Here is a 24,238-nt window from a genome sequence, read left to right as displayed (position 1 = left end):
CCTAACTGCAACAGTGTTTGAGATATAACAATTACGCATATTAATGAGCTCACGTGACTATATATGGTCATCTGTTATTTTAATCAAATCTTTTGTTCAATGTTGTCATAATAACACAGGATTCCACTTCCTAACTGCAACAGTGTTTGAGATATGACAGTTATGCATATTAATGAGCTCACATGACCATATATGGTCATTTGTTATTTTAATCGAATCTCTTGTTCAAGGTTGTCATAATAACACAGGATTCATCATCCTAACTACAACAGTGTTTGAGTTATAACAGTTATGCATATTAATGAGGTTAGAAGCCCCCACCCCATGGGTGCCCAGCCACGTGGCCTAACAGTGTGCTATTGGGGCAAAATGATGCATCTGATGACACAAATGCACATACAAAATTTGAAAGAAATCAGACTAATACAAAACATGTAGTTGCATAATTTCTATTTTCACAAAATCCAAGATGGCGGCCAAACCATGTGACTGATCAAAATAATATTATTTTTCTCATATGTAGCTAAGGCTAGGCATGGTAAATATAAAAACATCTAGTAGATTGGTTGAATCACCTCTGAGAAACAAATGCCCAAACTTTTGGTCAATTTTGCTTAAAATCCAAAATGGGAGCCAAACCATGTGACTGATCTGAATTTTTTTTAGGTTTCTGAAAGGGCTTGATACACAGATGCCATGAAGCAAAATTGAAAATATTCCCTCAAGTGTTGCCAGAGTAAAAAACTACTTCCTGTTTAGAAGAAATCCAAAATGGTGGCCAAACCACATGACCAATCGTAAACATTTTTTCAAACATAAATCGGATTCATATATAGAAGCTAAATACAACACATGTGAGCATTCTGCTAGGTGGTTCTGAAGAAGAAGATTTTTTGGTGTTTTTTGCCGTTTTTAGGAAAAACAAAATGGCGGGAAAAGTCACATGACCGCTAAAGTTTTTATTGCTGATATCTATTACACATGAGTTGTACTATATACCATAAAAAAATCTAGACGCCTAGACCCTCAGAAAGTGGTCAAACAGCCACTTCCGGTTTTATTTCAATCCAATATGGCTGCCAAACTAATTGACCAATCAAAATTCTGACAGCATGTTGCACCAGTTCACATTAGGGACTATCAGTATAGAGCATTATCAGACCATTCCGTTCAGCGGTTTTCTCAAACGGCTTGACGAAAAAAGTTACGGCGGAAAGAAGAAAGAAAGAATTAAAGCCGCAAGCGGCGTCACCGGGGCCCAAGCTGACAAGATTCTGTTTCATAATTAATGTGGTCACATGTTAGACAATCAGGTAGCTTGAATTATCAGTAACATGAGGTCAAAATGAAGTTGGTACCATGTATTTACCTGGTTTGGTTATCGAAATATGGTTTTCAGGATATATAATGAGCCATGTTCTTAATAATGAGATTACATAATCATATATAGCCATTTCTAATGTCAGTTACATCTTTCATTCAATGTCTTCATAATGACACTTGTTACACGTCCTGCTCTGCGACAGTGTTTTAGATATGACTGCTTTGCATATTAATGAGTTCACATGACCATATATGGTCATCTGTTATTTTTAATCAAATCTCTTGTTCACTGTTGTCATAATAACACAGGATTCATCTTCCTAACTGCAACAGTGTTTAAGATATAATGGTTATGCATATTAATGAGTTCACATGACCATATATGGTTATCTGTTATTTTAATCAAATCTCTTGTTCACTGTTGTCATAACACAGGATTCATCTTCCTAACTGCAACAGTGTTTAAGATATGACTGCTATGCATATTAATGAGTTCACATGACCATATATGGTTATCTGTTATTTTAATCAAATCTCTTGTTCACTGTTGTTATAATGACACAGGATTTATCTTCCTAACTGCGACAGTGTTTAAGATATAATGGTTATGCATATTAATGAGTTCACATGACCATATATGGTTATCTGTTATTTTAATCAAATCTCTTGTTCACTGTTGTCATAATGACACAGGATTCATCTTCCTAACTTCAACAGTGTTTGAGATATAACGATTACGCATATTAATGAGCTCACGTGACTATATATGGTCATCTGTTATTTTAATCAAATCTTTTGTTCAATGTTGTCATAATAACACAGGATTCCACTTCCTAACTGCAACAGTGTTTGAGATATGACAGTTATGCATATTAATGAGCTCACATGACCATATATGGTCATTTGTTATTTTAATCGAATCTCTTGTTCAAGGTTGTCATAATAACACAGGATTCATCATCCTAACTACAACAGTGCTTGAGTTATAACAGTTATGCATATTAATGAGGTTAGAAGCCCCCACCCCATGGGTGCCCAGCCACGTGGCCTAACAGTGTGCTATTGGGGCAAAATGATGCATCTGATGACACAAATGCACATACAAAATTTGAAAGAAATCAGACTAATACAAAACATGTAGTTGCATAATTTCTATTTTCACAAAATCCAAGATGGCGGCCAAACCACGTGACTGATCAAAATAATATTATTTTTCTCGTATGCAGCTAAGGCCAGGCATGGTAAATATAAAAACATCTAGTAGATTGGTTGAATCGTCTCTGAGAAACAAATACCCAAACTTTTGGTCAATTTTGCTTAAAATCCAAAATGGCGGCCAAACCATGTGACTGATCTGAAATTTTTTTTAGGTTTCTGAAAGGGCTTGATACACAGATGCCATGAAGCAAAATTGAAAATATTCCCTCAAGTGTTGCCAGAGTAAAAAACTACTTCCTGTTTAGAAGAAATCCAAAATGGTGGCCAAACCACGTGACCAATCGTAAACATTTTTTCAAACATAAATGGGATTCATATATAGAAGCTAAATACTACATATGAGAGCATTCTGCTTGGTGGTTCTGAAGAAGAAGATTTTTAAGTGTTTTTTGCCGTTTTTAGGAAAAACAAAATGGCGGGAAAAGTCACATGACCGCTAAAGTTTTTATTGCTGATATTTATTACACATGAGTTGTACTATATACCATAAAAAAATCTAGACGCCTAGACCCTCAGAAAGTGGTCAAACAGCCACTTCCGGTTTTATTTCAATCCAATATGGCTGCCAAACTAATTGTCCAATCGAAATTCTGAAAGCATGTTGCACCAGTTCACATTATGGACTATCAGTATAGAGCATTATCAGACCATTCTGTTCAGCGGTTTTCTCAAACGGCTTGACGAAAAAAGTTACGGAAGAAAGAAGAAGATGATGAAGAAGAAAAAACCGGACAATAAGAATAGGGGCCTCGCCCTTCGGGCTTGGGCCCCTAAAAAACCGGACAATAAGAATAGGGGCCTCGCCCTTCGGGCTTGGGCCCCTAATTAAAGCCGCAAGCGGCATCACCGGGGCCCAAGCTGACAAGATTCTGTTTCGTAATTAATGTGGTCACATGTTAGACAATCAGGTAGCTTGAATTATCAGTAACATGGGGTCGAAATGAAGTTGGTACCATGTATTTACCTGGTTTGGTTATCGAAATATGGTTTTCCGGATATATAATGAGCCATGTTCTTATGCACAATAATGAGATTACATAATCATATATAGCCATTTCTAATGTCAGTTACATCTTTCATTCAATGTCTTCATAATGACACTAGTTACATGTCCTGCTCTGCGACAGTGTTTTAGATATGACTGCTTTGCATATTAATGAGTTCACATGACCATATATGGTCATCTGTTATTTTAATCAAATCTCTTGTTCACTGTTGTCATAATAACACAGGATTCATCTTCCTAACTGCAATAGTGTTTAAGATATAATGGTTATGCATATTAATGAGTTCACATGACCATATATGGTCATCTGTTCTTTTAATCAAATCTGTTGTCATAATAACTCAGGATTCATCTTCCTAACTGCAACAGTGTTTAAGATATAATAGTTATGCATATTAATGAGTTCACATGACCATATATGGTCATCTGTTATTTTTAATCAAATCTCTTGTTTACTGTTGTCATGATAACACAGGATTCATCTTCCTAACTACAACAGTGCTTGAGATATATCAGTTATGCATATTAATGAGGTTAGAAGCCCCCACCCCCATGGGTGCTCAGCCACGTGGCCTAGCAGTGTGCTATTGGGGCAAAATGATGCATCTGATGACACAAATGCACATACAAAATTTGAAAGAGATCAGACTAATACAAAACATGCAGTTGCATAATTTCTATTTTGACAAAATCCAAGATGGCGGCCAAACCACGTGACTGATCATAATAATATTATTTTTCTCATATGGAGCTAAGGCCAGGCATGGTAAATATAAAAACATTTAGTAGATTGGTTGAATCGTCTCTGAGAAACAAATACCCAAACTTTTGGTCAATTTTGCTTAAAATCCAAAATGGCGGCCAAACCATGTGACTGATCTGAAATTTTTTTTAGGTTTCTGAAAGGGCTTGATACACAGATGCCATGAAGCAAAATTTAAAATATTCCCTAAAGTGTTGCCAGAGTAAAAAACTCCTTCCTGTTTAGAAGAAATCCAAAATGGTGGCCAAACCACGTGACCAATCGTAAACATTTTTTCAAACATAAATGGGATTCATATATAGAAGCTAAATACTACATATGAGAGCATTCTGTATGGTGGTTCTGAAGAAGAAGATTTTTAAGTGTTTTTTGCCGTTTTTAGGAAAAACAAAATGGCGGGAAAAGTCACATGACCGCTAAACTTTTTATTGCTGATGTTTATTACACATGAGTTGTACTATATACCATAAAAAAATCTAGACGCCTAGACCCTCAGAAAGTGGTCAAACAGCCACTTCCGGTTTTATTTCAATCCAATATGGCTGCCAAACTAATTGACCAATCGAAATTCTGACAGCATGTTGCACCAGTTCACATTAGGGACTATCAGTATAGAGCATTATCAGACCATTCTGTTCAGCAGTTTTCTCAAACGGCTTGACGAAAAAAGTTACGGAAGAAAGAAAGAAGAAAGAATTAAAGCCGCAAGCGGCGTCACCGGGGCCCAAGCTGATAAGATTCTGTTTCATAATTAATGAGGTCACATGTTAGACAATCAGGTAGCTCTTATTATCAGTAACATGAGGTCGAAATAAAGTTGGTACCATGTATTTACCTGCTTTGGTTATCGAAATATGGTTTTCAGGATATATAATGAGCCATGTTCTTATGCACAATAATGAGATTACATAATCATATACAGCCATTTCTAATGTCAGTTACATCTTTCATTCAATGTCTTCATAATAACACTAGTTACATGTCCTGTTCTGTGACAGTGTTTCAGATATGACTGCTATGCATATTAATGAGTTCACATGATCATATATAGTCATCTGTTATGTTAATCAAATCTCTTGTTCACTGTTGTCATAATAACACAGGATTCATCTTCCTAACTGCAACAGTGTTTAAGATATGACTGCTATGCATATTAATGAGTTCACATGAACATATATGGTTATCTGTTATTTTAATCAAATCTCTTGTTCACTGTTGTCATAATGACACAGGATTTATCTTCCTAACTGCGACAGTGTTTAAGATATAATGGTTATGCATATTAATGAGTTCACATGACCATATATGGTTATCTGTTATTTTAATCAAATCTCTTGTTCACTGTTGTCATAATGACACAGGATTCATCTTCCTAACTGCAACAGTGTTTGAGATATAACGATTACGCATATTAATGAGCTCACGTGACTATATATGGTCATCTGTTATTTTAATCAAATCTTTTGTTCAATGTTGTCATAATAACACAGGATTCCACTTCCTAACTGCAACAGTGTTTGAGATATGACAGTTATGCATATTAATGAGCTCACATGACCATATATGGTCATTTGTTATTTTAATCGAATCTCTTGTTCAAGGTTGTCATAATAACACAGGATTCATCATCCTAACTACAACAGTGCTTGAGTTATAACAGTTATGCATATTAATGAGGTTAGAAGCCCCCACCCCATGGGTGCCCAGCCACGTGGCCTAACAGTGTGCTATTGGGGCAAAATGATGCATCTGATGACACAAATGCACATACAAAATTTGAAAGAAATCAGACTAATACAAAACATGTAGTTGCATAATTTCTATTTTCACAAAATCCAAGATGGCGGCCAAACCACGTGACTGATCAAAATAATATTATTTTTCTCGTATGCAGCTACTGCCAGGCATGGTAAATATAAAAACATCTAGTAGATTGGTTGAATCGTCTCTGAGAAACAAATACCCAAACTTTGGGTCAATTTTGCTTAAAATCCAAAATGGCGGCCAAGCCATGTGACTGATCTGAAATTTTTTTTAGCTTTCTGAAAGGGCTTGATACACAGATGCCATGAAGCAAAATTGAAAATATTCCCTCAAGTGTTGCCAGAGTAAAAAACTACTTCCTGTTTAGAAGAAATCCAAAATGGTGGCCAAAGCACGTGACCAATCGTAAACATTTTTTCAAACATAAATGGGATTCATATATAGAAGCTAAATACTACATATGAGAGCATTCTGCTTGGTGGTTCTGAAGAAGAAGATTTTCAAGTGTTTTTTGCCGTTTTTAGGAAAAACAAAATGACGGGAAAAGTCACATGACCGCTAAAGTTTTTATTGCTGATATTTATTACACATGAGTTGTACTATATACCATAAAAAAATCTAGACGCCTAGACCCTCAGAAAGTGGTCAAACAGTCACTTCCGGTTTTATTTCAATCTAATATGGCTGCCAAACTAATTGTCCAATCGAAATTCTGAAAGCATGTTGCACCAGTTCACATTAGGGACTATCAGTATAGGGCATTATCAGACCATTGCGTTCAGCGGTTTTCTCAAACGGCTTGACGAAAAAAGTTACGGCGGAAAGAAGAAAGAAAGATTAAAGCCGCAAGCGGCGTCACCGGGGCCCAAGCTGACAAGATTCTGTTTCATAATCAATGAGGTCACATGTTAGACAATCAGGTAGCTTGAATTATCAGTAACATGAGGTCAAAATGAAGTTGGTACCATGTATTTACCTGGTTTGGTTATCGAAATGGTTTTCAGGATATATAATGAGCCATGTTCTTATGCACAATAATGAGATTACATAATCATATATAGCCATTTCTAATGTCAGTTACATCTTTCATTCAATGTCTTCATAATGACACTAGTTACATGTCCTGCTCTGCGACAGTGTTTTAGATATGACTGCTATGCATATTAATGAGCTCACATGACCATATATGGTCATGTTATTTTAATCAAATCTCTTGTTCACTGTTGTCATAATAACACAGGATTCATCTTCCTAACTGCAACAGTGTTTAAGATATAATGGTTATGCATATTAATGAGTTCACATGACCATATATGGTCATCTGTTATTTTAATCAAATCTCTTGTTCACTGTTGTCATGATAACACAGGATTTATCTTCCTAACTGCAACAGTGTTTAAGATATAATGGTTATGCATATTAATGAGTTCACATGACCATATATGGCCATCTGTCATTTTAATGAAATCACTTTGTTAATGTTGTCATAATAACACAGGTTTCATCTCCCTAACTACAACAGTGCTTGAGTTATAACAGTTATGCATATTAATGAGGTTAGAAGCCCCCACCCCATGGGTGCCCAGCCACGTGGCCTAACAGTGTGCTATTGGGGCAAAATGATGCATCTGATGACACAAATGCACATACAAAATTTGAAAGAAATCAGACTAATACAAAACATGTAGTTGCATAATTTCTATTTTCACAAAATCCAAGATGGCGGCCAAACCACGTGACTGATCAAAATAATATTATTTTTCTCGTATGCAGCTAAGGCCAGGCATGGTAAATATAAAAACATCTAGTAGATTGGTTGAATCGTCTCTGAGAAACAAATACCCAAACTTTTGGTCAATTTTGCTTAAAATCCAAAATGGCGGCCAAACCATGTGACTGATCTGAAATTTTTTTTAGGTTTCTGAAAGGGCTTGATACACAGATGCCATGAAGCAAAATTGAAAATATTCCCTCAAGTGTTGCCAGAGTAAAAAACTACTTCCTGTTTAGAAGAAATCCAAAATGGTGGCCAAACCACGTGACCAATCGTAAACATTTTTTCAAACATAAATGGGATTCATATATAGAAGCTAAATACTACATGTGAGAGCATTCTGCTTGGTGGTTCTGAAGAAGAAGATTTTTAAGTGTTTTTTGCCGTTTTTAGGAAAAACAAAATGGCGGGAAAAGTCACATGACCGCTAAAGTTTTTATTGCTGATATTTATTACACATGAGTTGTACTATATACCATAAAAAAATCTAGACGCCTAGACCCTCAGAAAGTGGTAAAACAGCCACTTCCGGTTTTATTTCAATCCAATATGGCTGCTAAACTAATTGACCAATCGAAATCCTGAAAGCATGTTGCACTAGTTCACATTAGGGACTATCAGCATAGAGCATTATCAGACCATTCTGTTCAGCGGTTTTCTCAAACGGCTTGACGAAAAAAGTTACGGAAGAAAGAAAGAAAGAAGAAAGAAGACAAGCGGCGTCACCGGGGCCCAAGCTGATAAGATTCTGTTTCATAATTAATGAGGTCACATGTTAGACAATCAGGTAGCTCTTATTATCAGTAACATGAGGTCGAAATAAAGTTGGTACCATGTATTTACCTGCTTTGGTTATCGAAATATGGTTTTCAGGATATATAATGAGCCATGTTCTTATGCACAATAATGAGATTACATAATCATATATAGCCATTTCTAATGTCAGTTACATCTTTCATTCAATGTCTTCATAATGACACTAGTTACATGTCCTGCTCTACGACAGTGTTTCAGATATGACTGCTATGCATATTAATGAGTTCACATGACCATATATGGTCATCTGTTATTTTAATCAAATCTCTTGCTCACTGTTGTCATAATAACACAGGATTCATCTTCCTAACTGCAACAGTGTTTAAGATATAATGGTTATGCATATTAATGAGTTCACATGACCATATATGGTCATCTGTTATTTTAATCAAATCTCTTGTTCACTGTTGTCATGATAACACAGGAATCATCTTCCTAACTACAACAGTGTTTGAGATATAATGGTTATGCATATTAATGAGTTCACATGACCATATATGGTAATCTGTTATTTTAATGAAATCAATTGTTTAATGTTGTCATAATAACACAGGTTTCATCTGCCTAACTCCAACAGTGCTTGAGATTTATCAGTTATGCATATTAATGAGGTTAGAAGCCCCCACCCCTTAGGCGCCCAGTGACAAAACCCAGCCACGTGCCATTCGGTTGAAAAAATGCATCTCAAGAGTAGAATGCACATATACAATTTTAGCCAAATCGAACCAATACATCACATGTAATTGCACAAGATCTGTTTTCATAAAATCCAAGATGGCGGCCAAACCATGTGACTGATCAAAATAATATTATTTTTCTCATATGGAGCTAAGGCCAGGCATGGTAAATATAAAAACATCTGGCAGATTGGTTGAATCACCTCTGAGAAACAAATGCCCAAACTTTTGGTCAATTTTGCTTAAAATCCAAAATGGGAGCCAAACCATGTGACTGATCTGAATTTTTTTTAGGTTTCTGAAAGGGCTTGATACACAGATGCCATGAAGCAAAATTGAAAATAATCCCTCAAGTGTTGCCAGAGTAAAAAACTACTTCCTGTTTAGAAGAAATCCAAAATGGTGGCCAAACCACGTGACTAATCGTAATATTTTTTTCAAACATAAGTGGGATTGGTATATAGAAGCTAAATGCTACATATGAGAGCATTCTGCTAGGTGGTTCTGAAGAAGAAGATTTTTTAGTGTTTTTTGCCGTTTTTAGGAAAAACAAAATGGCGGGAAAAGTCACATGACCGCTAAAGTTTTTATTGCTGATATCTATTACACATGAGTTGTACTATATACTATAAAAAAATCTAGAAGCCTAGACCCTCAGAAAGTGGTCAAACAGCCACTTCCGGTTTTATTTCAATCCAATATGGCTGCCAAACTAATTGGGCAATCAACATTTTGAAAGCATGTTGCACTAGGTCACATTAGGGACTATAAGTATAGAGCTTTTTCAGACTATTCAGTTTAGCAGTTTTCTCAAACGGCTTGACGAAAGAAGTTGTGGAAGAAAGAAGAAGAAGAAGATTAAAGCCGCAAGCGGCGTCACCGGGGCCCAAGCTGACAAGATTCTGTTTCATAATTAATGTGGTCACATGTTAGACAATCAGGTAGCTTGAATTATCAGTAACATGAGGTCAAAATGAAGTTGGTACCATGTATTTACCTGGTTTGGTTATCGAAATATGATTTTCAGGATATATAATGAGCCATGTTCTTAATAATGAGATTACATAATCATATATAGCCATTTCTAATGTCAGTTACATCTTTCATTCAATGTCTTCATAATGACACTTGTTACATGTCCTGCTCTGCGACAGTGTTTTAGATATGACTGCTTGCATATTAATGAGTTCACATGACCATATATGGTCATCTGTTATTTTTAATCAAATCTCTTGTTCATTGTTGTCATAATAACACAGGATTCATCTTCCTAACTGCAACAGTGTTTAAGATATAATGGTTATGCATATTAATGAGTTCACATGACCATATATGGTTATCTGTTATTTTAATCAAATCTCTTGTTCACTGTTGTCATAATAACACAGGATTCATCTTCCTAACTGCAACAGTGTTTAAGATATAATGGTTATGCATATTAATGAGTTCACATGACCATATATGGTCATCTGTTATTTTAATCAAATCTCTTGTTCACCGTTGTCATAATGACACAGGATTCATCTTCCTAACTGCAACAGTGTTTGAGATATAACGATTACGCATATTAATGAGCTCACGTGACTATATATGGTCATCTGTTATTTTAATCAAATCTTTTGTTCAATGTTGTCATAATAACACAGGATTCCACTTCCTAACTGCAAAAGTGTTTGAGATATGACAGTTATGCATATTAATGAGCTCACATGACCATATATGGTCATTTGTTATTTTAATCGAATCTCTTGTTCAAGGTTGTCATAATAACACAGGATTCATCATCCTAACTACAACAGTGCTTGAGTTATAACAGTTATGCATATTAATGAGGTTAGAAGCCCCCACCCCATGGGTGCCCAGCCACGAGGCCTAACAGTGTGCTATTGGGGCAAAATGATGCATCTGATGACACAAATGCACATACAAAATTTGAAAGAAATCAGACTAATACAAAACATGTAGTTGCATAATTTCTATTTTCACAAAATCCAAGATGGCGGCCAAACCACGTGACTGATCAAAATAATATTATTTTTCTCGTATGCAGCTAAGGCCATGCATGGTAAATATAGAAACGTCTAGTAGATTGGTTGAATCGTCTCTGAGAAACAAATACCCAAACTTTTGGTCAATTTTACTTAAAATCCAAAATGGCGGCCAAACCATGTGACTGATCTGAAATTTTTTTTAGGTTTCTGAAAGGGCTTGATACACAGATGCCATGAAGCAAAATTGAAAATATTCCCTCAAGTGTTGCCAGAGTAAAAAACTACTTCCTGTTTAGAAGAAATCCAAAATGGTGGCCAAACCACGTGACCAATCGTAAACATTTTTTCAAACATAAATGGGATTCATATATAGAAGCTAAATACTACATATGAGTGCATTCTGCTTGGTAGTTCTGAAGAAGAAGATTTTTAAGTGTTTTTTGCCGTTTTTAGGAAAAACAAAATGGCGGGAAAAGTCACATGACCGCTAAAGTTTTTATTGCTGATATTTATTACACATGAGTTGTACTATATACCATAAAAAAATCTAGACGCCTAGACCCTCAGAAAGTGGTCAAACAGCCACTTCCGGTTTTAATTCAATCCAATATGGCTGCCAAACTAATTGACCAATCGAAATTCTGAAAGCATGTTGCACCAGTTCACATTAGGGACTATAAGTATAGTGCATTTTCAGACTATTCAGTTCAGCAGTTTTCTCAAACGGCTTGACGAAAAAAGTTACGGAAGAAAGAAAGAAGAAAGAAAAAACCGGACAATAAGAATAGGGGCCTCGCCCTTCAGGCTTGGGCCCCTAAAGAAGAAAGAAGAAGAAATTAAAGCCGCAAGCGGCGTCACCGGGGCCCAAGCTGATAAGATTCTGTTTCATAATTAATGAGGTCAACATGTTAGACAATCAGATACTAGTAACTTGCATTATCAGTAACATGAGGTCGAAATTAAGTTGGTACCATGTATTTACCTGGTTTGGTTATCGAAATATGGTTTTCAGGATATATAATGAGCCATGTTCTTATGCACAATAATGAGATTACATAATCATATATAGCCATTTCTAATGTCAGTTACATCTTTAATTCAATGTCTTCATAATGACACTAGTTACATGTCCTGCTCTGCGACAGTGTTCCAGATATGACTGCTATGCATATTAATGAGTTCACATGACCATATATGGTCATCTGTTATTTTAATCAAATCTCTTGTTCACTGTTGTCATAATAACACAGGATTCATCTTCCTAACTGCAACAGTGTTTAAGATATAATGGTTATGCATATTAATGAGTTCACATGACCATATATGGTCATCTGTTATTTTAATCAAATCTCTTGTTCACTGTTGTCATAATAACACAGGATTCATCTTCCTAACTGCAACAGTGTTTAAGATATAATGGTTATGCATATTAATGAGCTCACATGACCATAAATGGTCATTTGTTATTTTAATCAAATTTCTTGTTCAACGTTGTCATAATAACACAGGATTCATCATCCTAACTACAACAGTGCTTGAGTTATAACAGTTATGCATATTAATGAGGTTAGAAGCCCCCACCCCATGGGTGCCCAGCCACGTGGCCTAGCAGTGTGCTATTGGGGCAAAATGATGCATCTGATGATACAAATGCACATACAAAATTTGAAAGAAATCAGACTAATACAAAACATGTAGTTGCATAATTTCTATTTTCACAAAATCCAAGATGGCGGCCAAACCACGTGACTGATCAAAATAATATTATTTTTCTCGTATGCAGCTAAGGCCAGGCATGGTAAATATAAAAACATCTAGTAGATTGGTTGAATCGTCTCTGAGAAACAAATACCCAAACTTTTGGTCAATTTTGCTTAAAATCCAAAATGGCGGCCAAACCATGTGACTGATCTGAATTTTTTTTTAGATTTCTGAAAGGGTTTGATACACAGATGACATGAAGCAAAATTGAAAATAATCCCTCAAGTGTTGCCAGAGTAAAAAACTACTTCCTGTTTAGAAGAAATCCAAAATGGTGGCCAAACCACGTGACCAATCGTAAATAAATGTTCAAACATAAATGGGATTCATATATAGAAGCTAAATACTACATATGAGAGCATTCTGCTTGGTGGTTCTGAAGAAGAAGATTTTCAAGTGTTTTTTGCCGTTTTTAGGAAAAACAAAATGGCGGGAAAAGTCACATGACCGCTAAAGTTTTTATTGCTGATATTTATTACACATGAGTTGTACTATATACCATAAAAAAATCTAGACGCCTAGACCCTCAGAAAGTGGTCAAACAGCCACTTCCGATTTTATTTCAATCCAATATGGCTGCCAAACTAATTGACCAATCAAAATTCTGAAAGCATGTTGCACCAGTTCACATTAGGGACTATCAGTATAGAACATTATCAGACCATTCCGTTCAGCGGATTTCTCAAACGGCTTGACGAAAAAAGTTACGGAAGAAAGAAAGAAAGAAGAAAGAAGAAAAAACCGGACGATAAGAATAGGGGCCTCGCCCTTCAGGCTTGGGCCCCTAAAAACCGGACAATAAGAATAGGGGCCTCGCCCTTTGGGCTTGGGCCCCTAAAAAAACCGGACAATAAGAATAGGGGCCTCGCCCTTCAGGCTTGGGCCCCTAAAAAACCGGACAATAAGAATAGGGGCCTCGCCCTTTGGGCTTGGGCCCCTAAAAAACCGGACAATAAGAATAGGGGCCTCGCCCTTCAGGCTTGGGCCCCTAAAAAACCGGACAATAAGAATAGGGGCCTCGCCCTTCAGGCTTGGGCCCCTAAATATCACTTTTTACTGTTATGATATTTTATTTTTGCTGTAAAATAAATGTATTTTGATAATGCCCAATTAGCTAGTGAGGCTTGCCCAGCTGCGGAATTAGAATAGACAGCATGTATTGTCATTGCTAATTAATATTCTTTTGTTCGTGCTTGTGCAAGACGAACGGGAACACAAGTTAGTCAGTTGTCACCCAGCTCCCGACCAGTTCAGTGCAGTTCAGCTCAGCTCAGCTCCGGTGCAGTGTCAACGTGGCAGCCAACGTAGGTCTCAAGATAATGCCTGACCAATTCGGCACGTGGGACTGATAGATGCAAAACAGCCTGCTGTGGTTCCAACTTTAAGCTGTAAAACCAACTTTATTCAAAGACCTGTGTTTCGCCAGAACGCGTGGTTTGCTGATCTTGGTCTTTTCTCTACACGGACGGTATGGAAGTCGCGTGACATTACGGTCAGTGTCATGTAATTTGCATTCCCCGAGACCTCGTAGTTTGGAGCTGTAGAACTGATATCGCCGTCGACGTTGCTGTGATTAACGGTACTATCGCTGAAGCTACGCAGTACGAGTTCTGCACTTAGGTAGGGTAGGCAATTCCGAGCTGGGCTATTATCATTAATGTTATATTTATTGTGATGTATATTGTTGACCGGTTTGTGATTTATATTGCTCCTGTTACTGGTTTATGCTTATTGTATTATTAAATTAATATTATTGGACATATTCTGATTGTGTGCCTTTGTTTGACCCTTTAGTGTTGCGTTCTGGAGTGCGAGATATTGGCGGTCAGGTTCGCGGGAGACTATCTCGTATACCCGTTCGTAACATTACCAAAAATGACAAAAATATTCACCCAAATTAGAAAATTGAAGATATAATTACAAAATGAACAAATCTGAGAAGTCCACGTGTAGTACCTATATATGTAATATCAAAGCAATTGGACTTGCGGTTTTTAACAAGAAGTTGAAAATATCACTTTTTACCAAAAATGACAAATATTCACCAAAATTAGAGAATTGAAGATAAGATAAGATAATGAAATTAACAAATCCGAGAGAGGTCTACCCAAGGTACATATACACCAAGTATCAAAGCATTCAGGCTTGTAGTTTTCAAGAAGTCGAAAAAGTAAAACATTGACACGGACGACGGACGCAGGACGACAGACAATCACTCGTATGATAAGCTCCGCTCGACAAAGCCGACAGCGGAGCTAAAAATCGAATAGACAATATTCCCATGACTGGCAATTCTTTAAGTACATATGTGCTCCAATTTATACCCAATTAATTACAGATCAAACTGTATATGGCGTACATACAGGACGATTCCAAGTGGACCATCACGAACATCTACCGCGCCACCTACCGAGAGCTTCTATGAGGGGGGGGGGGGCATTTGAATAAAACTTATAGGTAACGTTTGAAGCAAAAAGTGAATAGAATACGAATATTTGCATCAAATTCGGCCACTGTAGAATACGAATATTTGCATCAAATTCGGCCACTGTAGAATACGAATATTTGCATCAAATTCGGCCACTGTAGAATACGAATATTTGCATCAAATTCGGCCACTGTAGAATACGAATATTTGCATCAAATTCGGCCACTGTAGAATACGAATATTTGCATCAAATTCGGCCACTGTAGAATACGAATATTTGCATCAAATTCGGCCACTGTAGAATACGAATATTTGCATCAAATTCGGCCACTGTAGAATACGAATATTTGCATCAAATTCGGCCACTGTAGAATACGAATATTTGCATCAAATTCGGCCACTGTAGAATACGAATATTTGCATCAAATTCGGCCACTGTAGAATACGAATATTTGCATCAAATTCGGCCACTGTAGAATACGAATATTTGCATCAAATTCGGCCACTGTAGAATACGAATATTTGCATCAAATTCGGCCACTGTAGAATACGAATATTTGCATCAAATTCGGCCACTGTAGAATACGAATATTTGCATCAAATTCGGCCACTGTAGAATACGAATATTTGCATCAAATTCGGCCACTGTAGAATACGAATATTTGCATCAAATTCGGCCACTGTAGAATACGAATATTTGCATCAAATTCGGCCACTGTAGGATACGAATATTTGTATCAAATTCGGCCACTGTAGAATACGAATATTTGCATCAAATTCGGCCACTGTAGAATACGAATATTTGTATCAAATTCGGCCACTGTAGAATACGAATATTTGCATCAAATTCGGCCACTGTAGAATACGAATGTTTGCATCAAATTCGGCCACTGTAGAATACGAATATTTGCATCAAATTCGGCCACTGTAGAATACGAATATTTGCATCAAATTCGGCCACTGTAGAATACGAATATTTGCATCAAATTCCGGCCACTGTAGAATACGAATATTTGCATCAAATTCGGCCACTGTAGAATACGAATATTTGCATCAAATTCGGCCACTGTAGAATACGAATATTTGCATCAAATTCGGCCACTGTAGAATACGAATATTTGCATCAAATTCGGCCACTGTAGAATACGAATATTTGCATCAAATTCGGCCACTGTAGAATACGAATATTTGCATCAAATTCGGCCACTGTAGAATACGAATATTTGCATCAAATTCGGCCACTGTAGAATACGAATATTTGCATCAAATTCGGCCACTGTAGCATACGAATATTTGCATCAAATTCGGCCACTGTAGAATTTGATGCAAATTCTTATTAACAGACAATGCTATTTGCATTATATATCATACAATAACGGCCGTATTAGTTCCACTGAATCAATATCATACAATAACGGCCGTATTAGTTCCACTGAATCAATATCATACAATAACGGCCGTATTAGTTCCACTGAATCAATATCATACAATAACGGCCGTATTAGTTCAACTGAATCAATATCATACAATAACGGCCGTATTAGTTCCACTGAATCAATATCATACAATAACGGCCGTATTAGTTCCACTGAATCAATATCATACAATAACGGCCGTATTAGTTCCACTGAATCAATATCATTGAGGAAAATGTGAATTGAATGTTCTAAAAATGACATTCGCTCAATGTTACTGCTGAAGTTGAAAATTAGCTTTTTGTATTTACATTAATCTGGTAAGCAATACATATATGTTTTCGAGTTGTTCGCTATAATTTAGTGTATCAAATTATGCAGACAGCCACATAAGTGAACTTCCGACCTTCCTACACACTAGATTAATTCTGCACAAATCTCACACAGACGTCGCATCACGCACATAATTAATACAGATTAAACATAATTGAATACATTTTATTAAACACATTGTATTAAAAATCTTCTACAAAAACACGTGCTCGTGAAGAAAAAGTATAAAACATAAACCATTAATACTGGGATGGGATGAATGCAATTTTCAAATGCACAATCGCCTTAAAATAATTGTTAAAATAAGTTAGGGAAATTATTCTAATTATATGTGTAATGTTCTTGGAGTACTATACTCTTGTGGCTACGAGATGAACATCGCCCATTATACACATCGCAACACTGCAGTCAATACATACGAATGTAGGCACATAGTGTTTATTCTCGGAAGCTAGCATACGGGCGTCTGGGAACCATCACCGGTGAAAACACTCGGGGAAACTGTAGTAGCTAGTACTAGTAGTTGAGATTTTCTCGAACAGTGTAACAAGATTACCCCTAATGTGTAACATATATAAATTTGGTTGACCATGCAGGATTGCCTCAAAGTTGAGGTTGTGCTCTTTTCCCGACTTTAGCTGTTTTCACGAGTGCAAAGTCCAAATAAAAACATGGTACATTGGTGATATATAGTAGATAATATTAGATAATCTTTGTCCTAAGTAACTATTCAAAAAAAGTTAGGCGTTTCGAGCAATGGCTCGGTAGCATAGAAGAAAATGCGCAGTAGTGCGCGTCTGAGCAACATAGAACGTTGTGTGACGTAGCTCCGCTCACGGCGGTTCTTGCGTAAACAAGCAGAAGACTGCAACATCTTCTAAAATGTACTTGTTATAAATCTGTAAGACAACTTGAATAAGCTGCCAACGCAGAGCTCTTAAATGCTTGGTAAACACTGATAGACGTTGAAAAGCTGTTGTGCCATTAAAATACTGAACTCTGAACTATTTACGTCAACTTGAATGAGTTGTCACATAGGGAACCGGTATACCATCTCCACACTCCTCGCAGCATGTATTTGTTAAATACTAGTATAAATGTGTACATCAATCCAATTAAAATAGCTTGCAAAAGAATAGATCGCCAATAAGCTGACACATAAACTGTTTACCTTCCTGCTTATAAAATGTACTTATTAAAAACTGATATAAATATGTATGTCAACTCCGAATCAAACATCATATAGAAGAGTACGCCACTGAAGAGCTCCCGCGTAGAAGAGGTTATTTACACTCGTATAATGCACTGGTTTATATGTATGTTAATTTGAATCATTCAGCTGGGCATCCAACCTACAGAAGAGCTATCTGCTTCTTATGTGTTAGATACTGATATATATATATTTGCAAACTTCAACGATATTCCATGTAGAAGAATTGGAATACATTCCAGACTCTTTAAATGAGCCAGGTGTGATAGAGCTGGTGTAACTCTCATCATCTATGAATGTTGAAGTATGTTTTAACCTCAATAATAATGCTGCTAACCAGAAGAATTGGTGAAAGTCTCGGTATCTATGACTGACTCAGCGTAGGAAAATAGATGTACTTTACAACAGCTGTGAATGAGATACCGTGTAGATGAGCTGAGTGATTTGTCAAGTAGCTGTTCCTTCATGGTTTTGGAATGTTTTTCAGTTTACTTTATTATTTATGGTTACTTTTCTTTGTTATTGGAAATACTTCTGTCACTTGTCCTCAAATACTAAACCAACTGTGGTCTTACAGGGACTTGTACATACTCGTTCTGGGCATCATATGAAACTCTAGGTTCCCGTCGATAACCAGACTGTGGTTCCCGCTCATACTGGTGGGATAAGTAATCTGGTGAAAAATGCTGATTAGGGTATTCTTCGTGTCGTTCATCGCAACCTACGGAAGGATGCTGATTGTGATAACCAACTTTCTCAGAGTCCCATTTGGAAGCATAATCATTTGATAGAGGTTGTCTTTGGTATTTCTTGCCTAGTGGTGTGTAGGCAGGTTGGTAGGCAGGCGGCTCAGGTAAGTTTGCATACTCCGGGTCGTGACTTGTATGAAAACTCTCTGCTTCAACGGCATAAGTTTTAGGTTCCCCTGCAACATTTGATTCTGCCGCCTTCTTTTTCTTCTTCTTTTGTTCAAAGAAACAACAGAAACCGATGACAATACCAATAACCACAATGCATATAACGACAACAATAACAACGGCGAGGGCAGTTGTTGAGAGACCTTCTTTACTTTTACCAGAGCCTGGTGGTATAACTACTTCTGTAATGAAGCACAGTAAAAGTACATGAAGACAACATTGCTAATCTATTATAAATATATATTAAATTAAATTAAGTTGAATACGAGAATACATCAATATCAGTTTTATGTCAGTATATGTTAAAGGGTCAGATGGTATAATGAACAATATGCAAAATAGTAAAACAAGCTTCGAAAGTAGTTAAATCTGATTAAAATTTTAGGTAGATAGAGGCGCCAATTCTTTTGCCATGTTTTATTGTTCTTATTTTTACGTGTATATTTTTTGTTTTAATTTGCCATTTTTTTCATATATATATATATCGTTATCTAGGTCGCTTTTACCAAAGACTTTACAAATGATTTTCGAAGATCTATGTTGGACTCGGTAAAGCAGTTAATGAAAAGAATTCAAATTAAACAATTATCCCTGATTTGTCATTGCATTTATGTTTTTAAATCGTCCAGGACCATGAATATTTTGGGTCGCATAATGCATGGGAGTGTCCCCAAAAGGTGTTCGTTTTTGTACTAATATACCGCCCTCACACAATCAGCTTACCATTGCAGTTTGTCTCGTCTGAGCCGTCTTCACAATTCTCCATGTGATCACATTTCAACGTAGAGTCGTAGCACAGGCTTGTGTTAACTGCACACCAGAAACAATTCATATCTGGTTAATTGAAAAGATAGTATATATGAGAAAACATGAAACAAGCGGCATTTCTCGTATTCTTTTCAAAATGATTTGAGAAATTCAAAGCAAAAACAATTAAAAGATGCAAACTATTCATCTCACCATCATGTTTTTTCACGGCAGAATATATAATCCTAAAGTCTGTAGTCTGCTCAGTTGGTTCTCTATATAGAACCAATGTCACTGCACGCCCCGTTGACAATATTGGTAAGGGCAAACCATATGAATCAGCCGTTGTGCACAGGCCATTTACACTGGTTAGTAGACTGGCATACGTATCAGTGAAGTCTCCGTCGTATATCTTCAGATAATGTTTGCGACAGTCGTCGTCTTCAGAATACACGTGGAACCTATCAAATCGCAGGTGAATTAGCTGGTTTACGTCCGTGACGATAGAGACCTTGCATTCCCATGACGTGTGACGCAACGCTTCGATCTCTCCACCCTGATGACGCTCTTCTCCATATACTATCCTTGTGCCGCAATCACCGTCCCAATCATTGCCCATGCTTACTGTCGAGAAGAAACGAGACGCAGACGTTAAGACCTGTCGATATTCTCATCAATACTCGCATCGTACATGACACATAATAATAAGAAAGTGGACTTAATTCTTTGAATGGTCCCATATGTGATACAATGTGTCTAGTGTTACTGTATGTGTTTTATGATCTGCCCATTATGTTGCTAAAGAGACTCTGCACATTCAGAACGCTTGTCGTCATTCAAATGTCCAGTAAGACTGATTAGTTATCGGATGAATACCCCTCAAATTACTGAAAGCTATCCAGTACCTGACCCCTTATACAACTATTTACGTTTACGAAATTGGACGAATACGTGTTGTTTCACGTACAAATTTTATAATAATTGTGAAAATCGCAACGTAGAAGGTAGCCGAGCGCACCAGTTAATATACGAACATTTCAAGAATAAGCGTAGTTCAAAATAAAACTTTCATAGCAAGCAAATAGCTGGAAATATTTAGCGTTTGTTTTCTATTATTTTAGCATAGCATTTCTATTATTTTTTGTGCAAAATTCAAATTATTTCATTGGAATCTCCAATTTCACGCTTGTTCAAGTGCATATTTGGCGCAATAAAAACACATTGTTTCGTGAGGTTACATTAATGCAGGGGGTGGGTAATATAAACACATTATGAGCTGACACGTTTTTATGCGCAGATGTAAAGCACTCATTCATTCGTTTGCAATGAATTTCACAATATGGTACGTATCATGTCGGGTCACTATAATGTTCAACGCAATAAGTGTGTGAAACGAGACTTCACAGCAGTGATCCCATAACCCTAACCCCAAACCCAGCGCCATGGTAGTTTGTACACCATGATACCTTGTCAACACTACATCGCATACTAATTATAGGCGCAATGCTAGGATATTACTTCAATGCCGGCATAGTAGTTTCCGTAGTCGCTTTCTATTTCACAGTTTGTTCGCCTTGAATGTAATAATCTATGCTTATTTATTTGGGACATCTATGCAATGCGTTGTTAACAGTTATTGCATATAATCGGAATATAAATACTATGCTGAAATTATAATATGTAATCATATTGTTATTGTGTTAGTTGTTGGCCTTGATCTAAATTTAGGTTAGGTCAAACATCGAAAAATATACATATTGTATTCTTATTAAAGGACGGTTAAGTCTGAATGCTATAATCACAGGTCAGGGCATGGTTATACTCCAATGGCGAAGATCCGCGGAAAACTCCACTATTAACCTAACGAGGCAAAGCACAGAGTGTAAGCAACCAGTTTCTGTGACCGTCCTAGCGATGTAATTGTACTATCGAGTCACTGGTTGTTTGGGTGTGTCTGGTTCACCGGGGAATACTCGTCGGTCTCTACTCCCAACATGGCATGGGGTTTAGATATAGAGAACGTAAAATGTTGGCGTTCGAACTCACCTGTTTCGTAGTAAGACGCTACCTGACATACATGCAAAAACAGCAGCAAGGTAACACTTCGTACGATTACTCTCCCTTTCGTTTCGGACGCCATTTTCTTTAGTAACTGAAGTGACTGCCAGGCGATACTATGAATACCTTTACCACCTCGAGGTTAAACCGCGCTAGGTCATGCGTATCGCATGCCCCTGCCTATCGCGGCGGATTATTTAATTAGAATACTACGATAGGTCAACGAGTTTGTGGTCATTTGCGATGTAAAACAAATGCCCATCACACCAACGTTTATCAGTTAAGATAATCATTCCATTTCTCGAGTTTGCTGGTGTGTAAGGTGTCTGGAATAGCGCTCACTATACATGTAGTTTAGAGTGTATGGCACCGAAATTCCGACTTTAAAACACTCTCCAGTGACTGGAAATCCAATATGTTTATATTTCGGAATTGCCGATGTTCAAAGTTCGTGAAAATTATAGCATTTAACAACGCTGACATGTAATTAAAAAATAAAAGTAATAAAGAAAAAATGAAGAAGTTTATTCAGATACACTTTAATTCCAAAACGGCTTTTAATACCGTATCATTTAAAATTAATACTAGCTACCAGTTTTTGAATGATTGACATATTGAACCATTTATTATCACAAACTTTATAGGTTTCACAAATTAAAACAATTATATCTTGTATTCAGATGAAGATAACATTGGCAAACAGGAATCATGTGATTTATCTTATTAAAAAGAACGGTAGAGGACGATGCTTGTATTTCAGATTAAAAAAGACGTATGAATAGGATGCTAGAATAACCAAATTGTTGAGTAGCATTTCAGTGAAAAAAACACACAGAATAATGAGAGGTTAACAAATGTACGACACGCCAGGTCAACTTTTCCAATGGAAACAATGGTTGAGTCCGCTTTGTATTTGGGACATTATATATTCACTGTTTGATTTAAATTTTCTAAAATGTGGTTACTATATCGCATTTACTATTCAGTGTAAAGTATCCCTGCTTTCCTTAAGTTCTGTATTTTTTTTGTTTATGAGTAATAAAAAAAATTCCAAAAAAAAAGTATCCCTGCTTTTCAACTCTTCGTAGTGTCATCTATGAATAATATACATTTGAGACGTAAATATAATCACACCAGTGAGGCTGTCAACATCCATCCTATTCATTTCCTATTCATTTCGCATGGAATATAATTGCTATCTATTAATTATGTAAATGAATTCACAGGTGGGTATCCCACCTAATGTGATTGGTAATTCTAGCGTTCACCAGGTGGTGTGGTATGTAAAGCACCCTCATCCCTACCCGAACCCTAACCATAACAATACAGTCCCCCAATGTAATTAAATATGCCCCTCCAAATAACTATAACTGACCCGAAGAGGAGGCTATACAATTTGAATGGGGTAGAAGCACTGGAGGAGTATGGTTAGGATTAGAGTTATGAGTGAGGGGCCCTAAGGAATTCTTGCCAAAAACACGTTGGGCGTGACAACCATCCCCCTATCCTCGGGGGCGGAGCTACGTCACAGACGTTCCACGTTGCTAAGACGCGCACCACTGTACATGCATTTCTATGGGCTTTGTGCGCGCTGCTGTGGAACGCCGGTCGAGCCTGTGAAAATTCGAGAAAACGACACAAACTCAACTTTGAAGTAATCCTGAACAACCAAATTTACATATGTTACACACATAGGGCTAATCTTGTTACACTGTTCAGAGGGGTCTCAACAAGCATCCCAAAGTACCGTTTTCTGCGAGTTTTTGGCCTTTGTTTTCGCCGCGAGGGTTGCCAAGCGGTGAAAAACGCCCAGATGTCCGCCCCCGAGGATAACGCATTTTATGTTTGTCATTTTTTCGAATATTCAAAGTTTAAGTGGAGAATAGATTACTTTATTTTGAGCCCAGACAGAAAGAGTAATCTATTTTACAGATTTACCCAGATCATTCGTCTCGGTGTTGTCGTCATCGCCCACACGAAGTAACAATGGAACGAAAGGTATGGGGTATGACTGAGGGACCGTGTGGTACTTGTAGT

General features: G+C 36.9%; 1 protein-coding gene across 1 annotated transcript; it reads right to left on the bottom strand.

The window, feature by feature from the left end:
* Positions 1-18,948: 18,948 nt before the first annotated feature.
* Positions 18,949-22,342, bottom strand: LOC100373521 (uncharacterized). Its single transcript, XM_002736326.2, has 4 exons — positions 22,190-22,342; positions 20,357-20,767; positions 20,120-20,230; positions 18,949-19,578 (listed from the first exon to the last, which is right to left on the bottom strand). Exons 1-4 carry the CDS (start codon positions 22,281-22,283, stop codon positions 19,034-19,036), a joined length of 1,161 nt encoding a protein of 386 aa, XP_002736372.1. The 5' UTR covers positions 22,284-22,342; the 3' UTR covers positions 18,949-19,033.
* Between the last annotated feature and the right edge of the window lie 1,896 nt (positions 22,343-24,238).

Source organism: Saccoglossus kowalevskii, chromosome 4 (genome assembly GCF_978046115.1).
Source record: "Saccoglossus kowalevskii chromosome 4, keSacKowa6.1, whole genome shotgun sequence".
In the NCBI taxonomy this organism is placed as follows: domain Eukaryota; kingdom Metazoa; phylum Hemichordata; class Enteropneusta; family Harrimaniidae; genus Saccoglossus; species Saccoglossus kowalevskii.
The sequence above is the reverse complement of the archived record's forward strand: the minus strand, read 5'-3'. Positions and strand labels throughout refer to the sequence as shown.

Coding starts and splice junctions, on each gene's coding strand:
- LOC100373521 (XM_002736326.2), bottom strand. CDS start 22,283: ATGGCGTCCGAAACGAAAGGGAGAGTAATCGTACGAAGTGTTACCTTG. Junction 20,768..22,189: donor AGCGTCTTACTACGAAACAG/GTGAGTTCGAAC, acceptor TCTTCTCGACAG/TAAGCATGGGCAATGATTGG. Junction 19,579..20,119: donor AGACGAGACAAACTGCAATG/GTAAGCTGATTG, acceptor GCTTCATTACAG/AAGTAGTTATACCACCAGGC.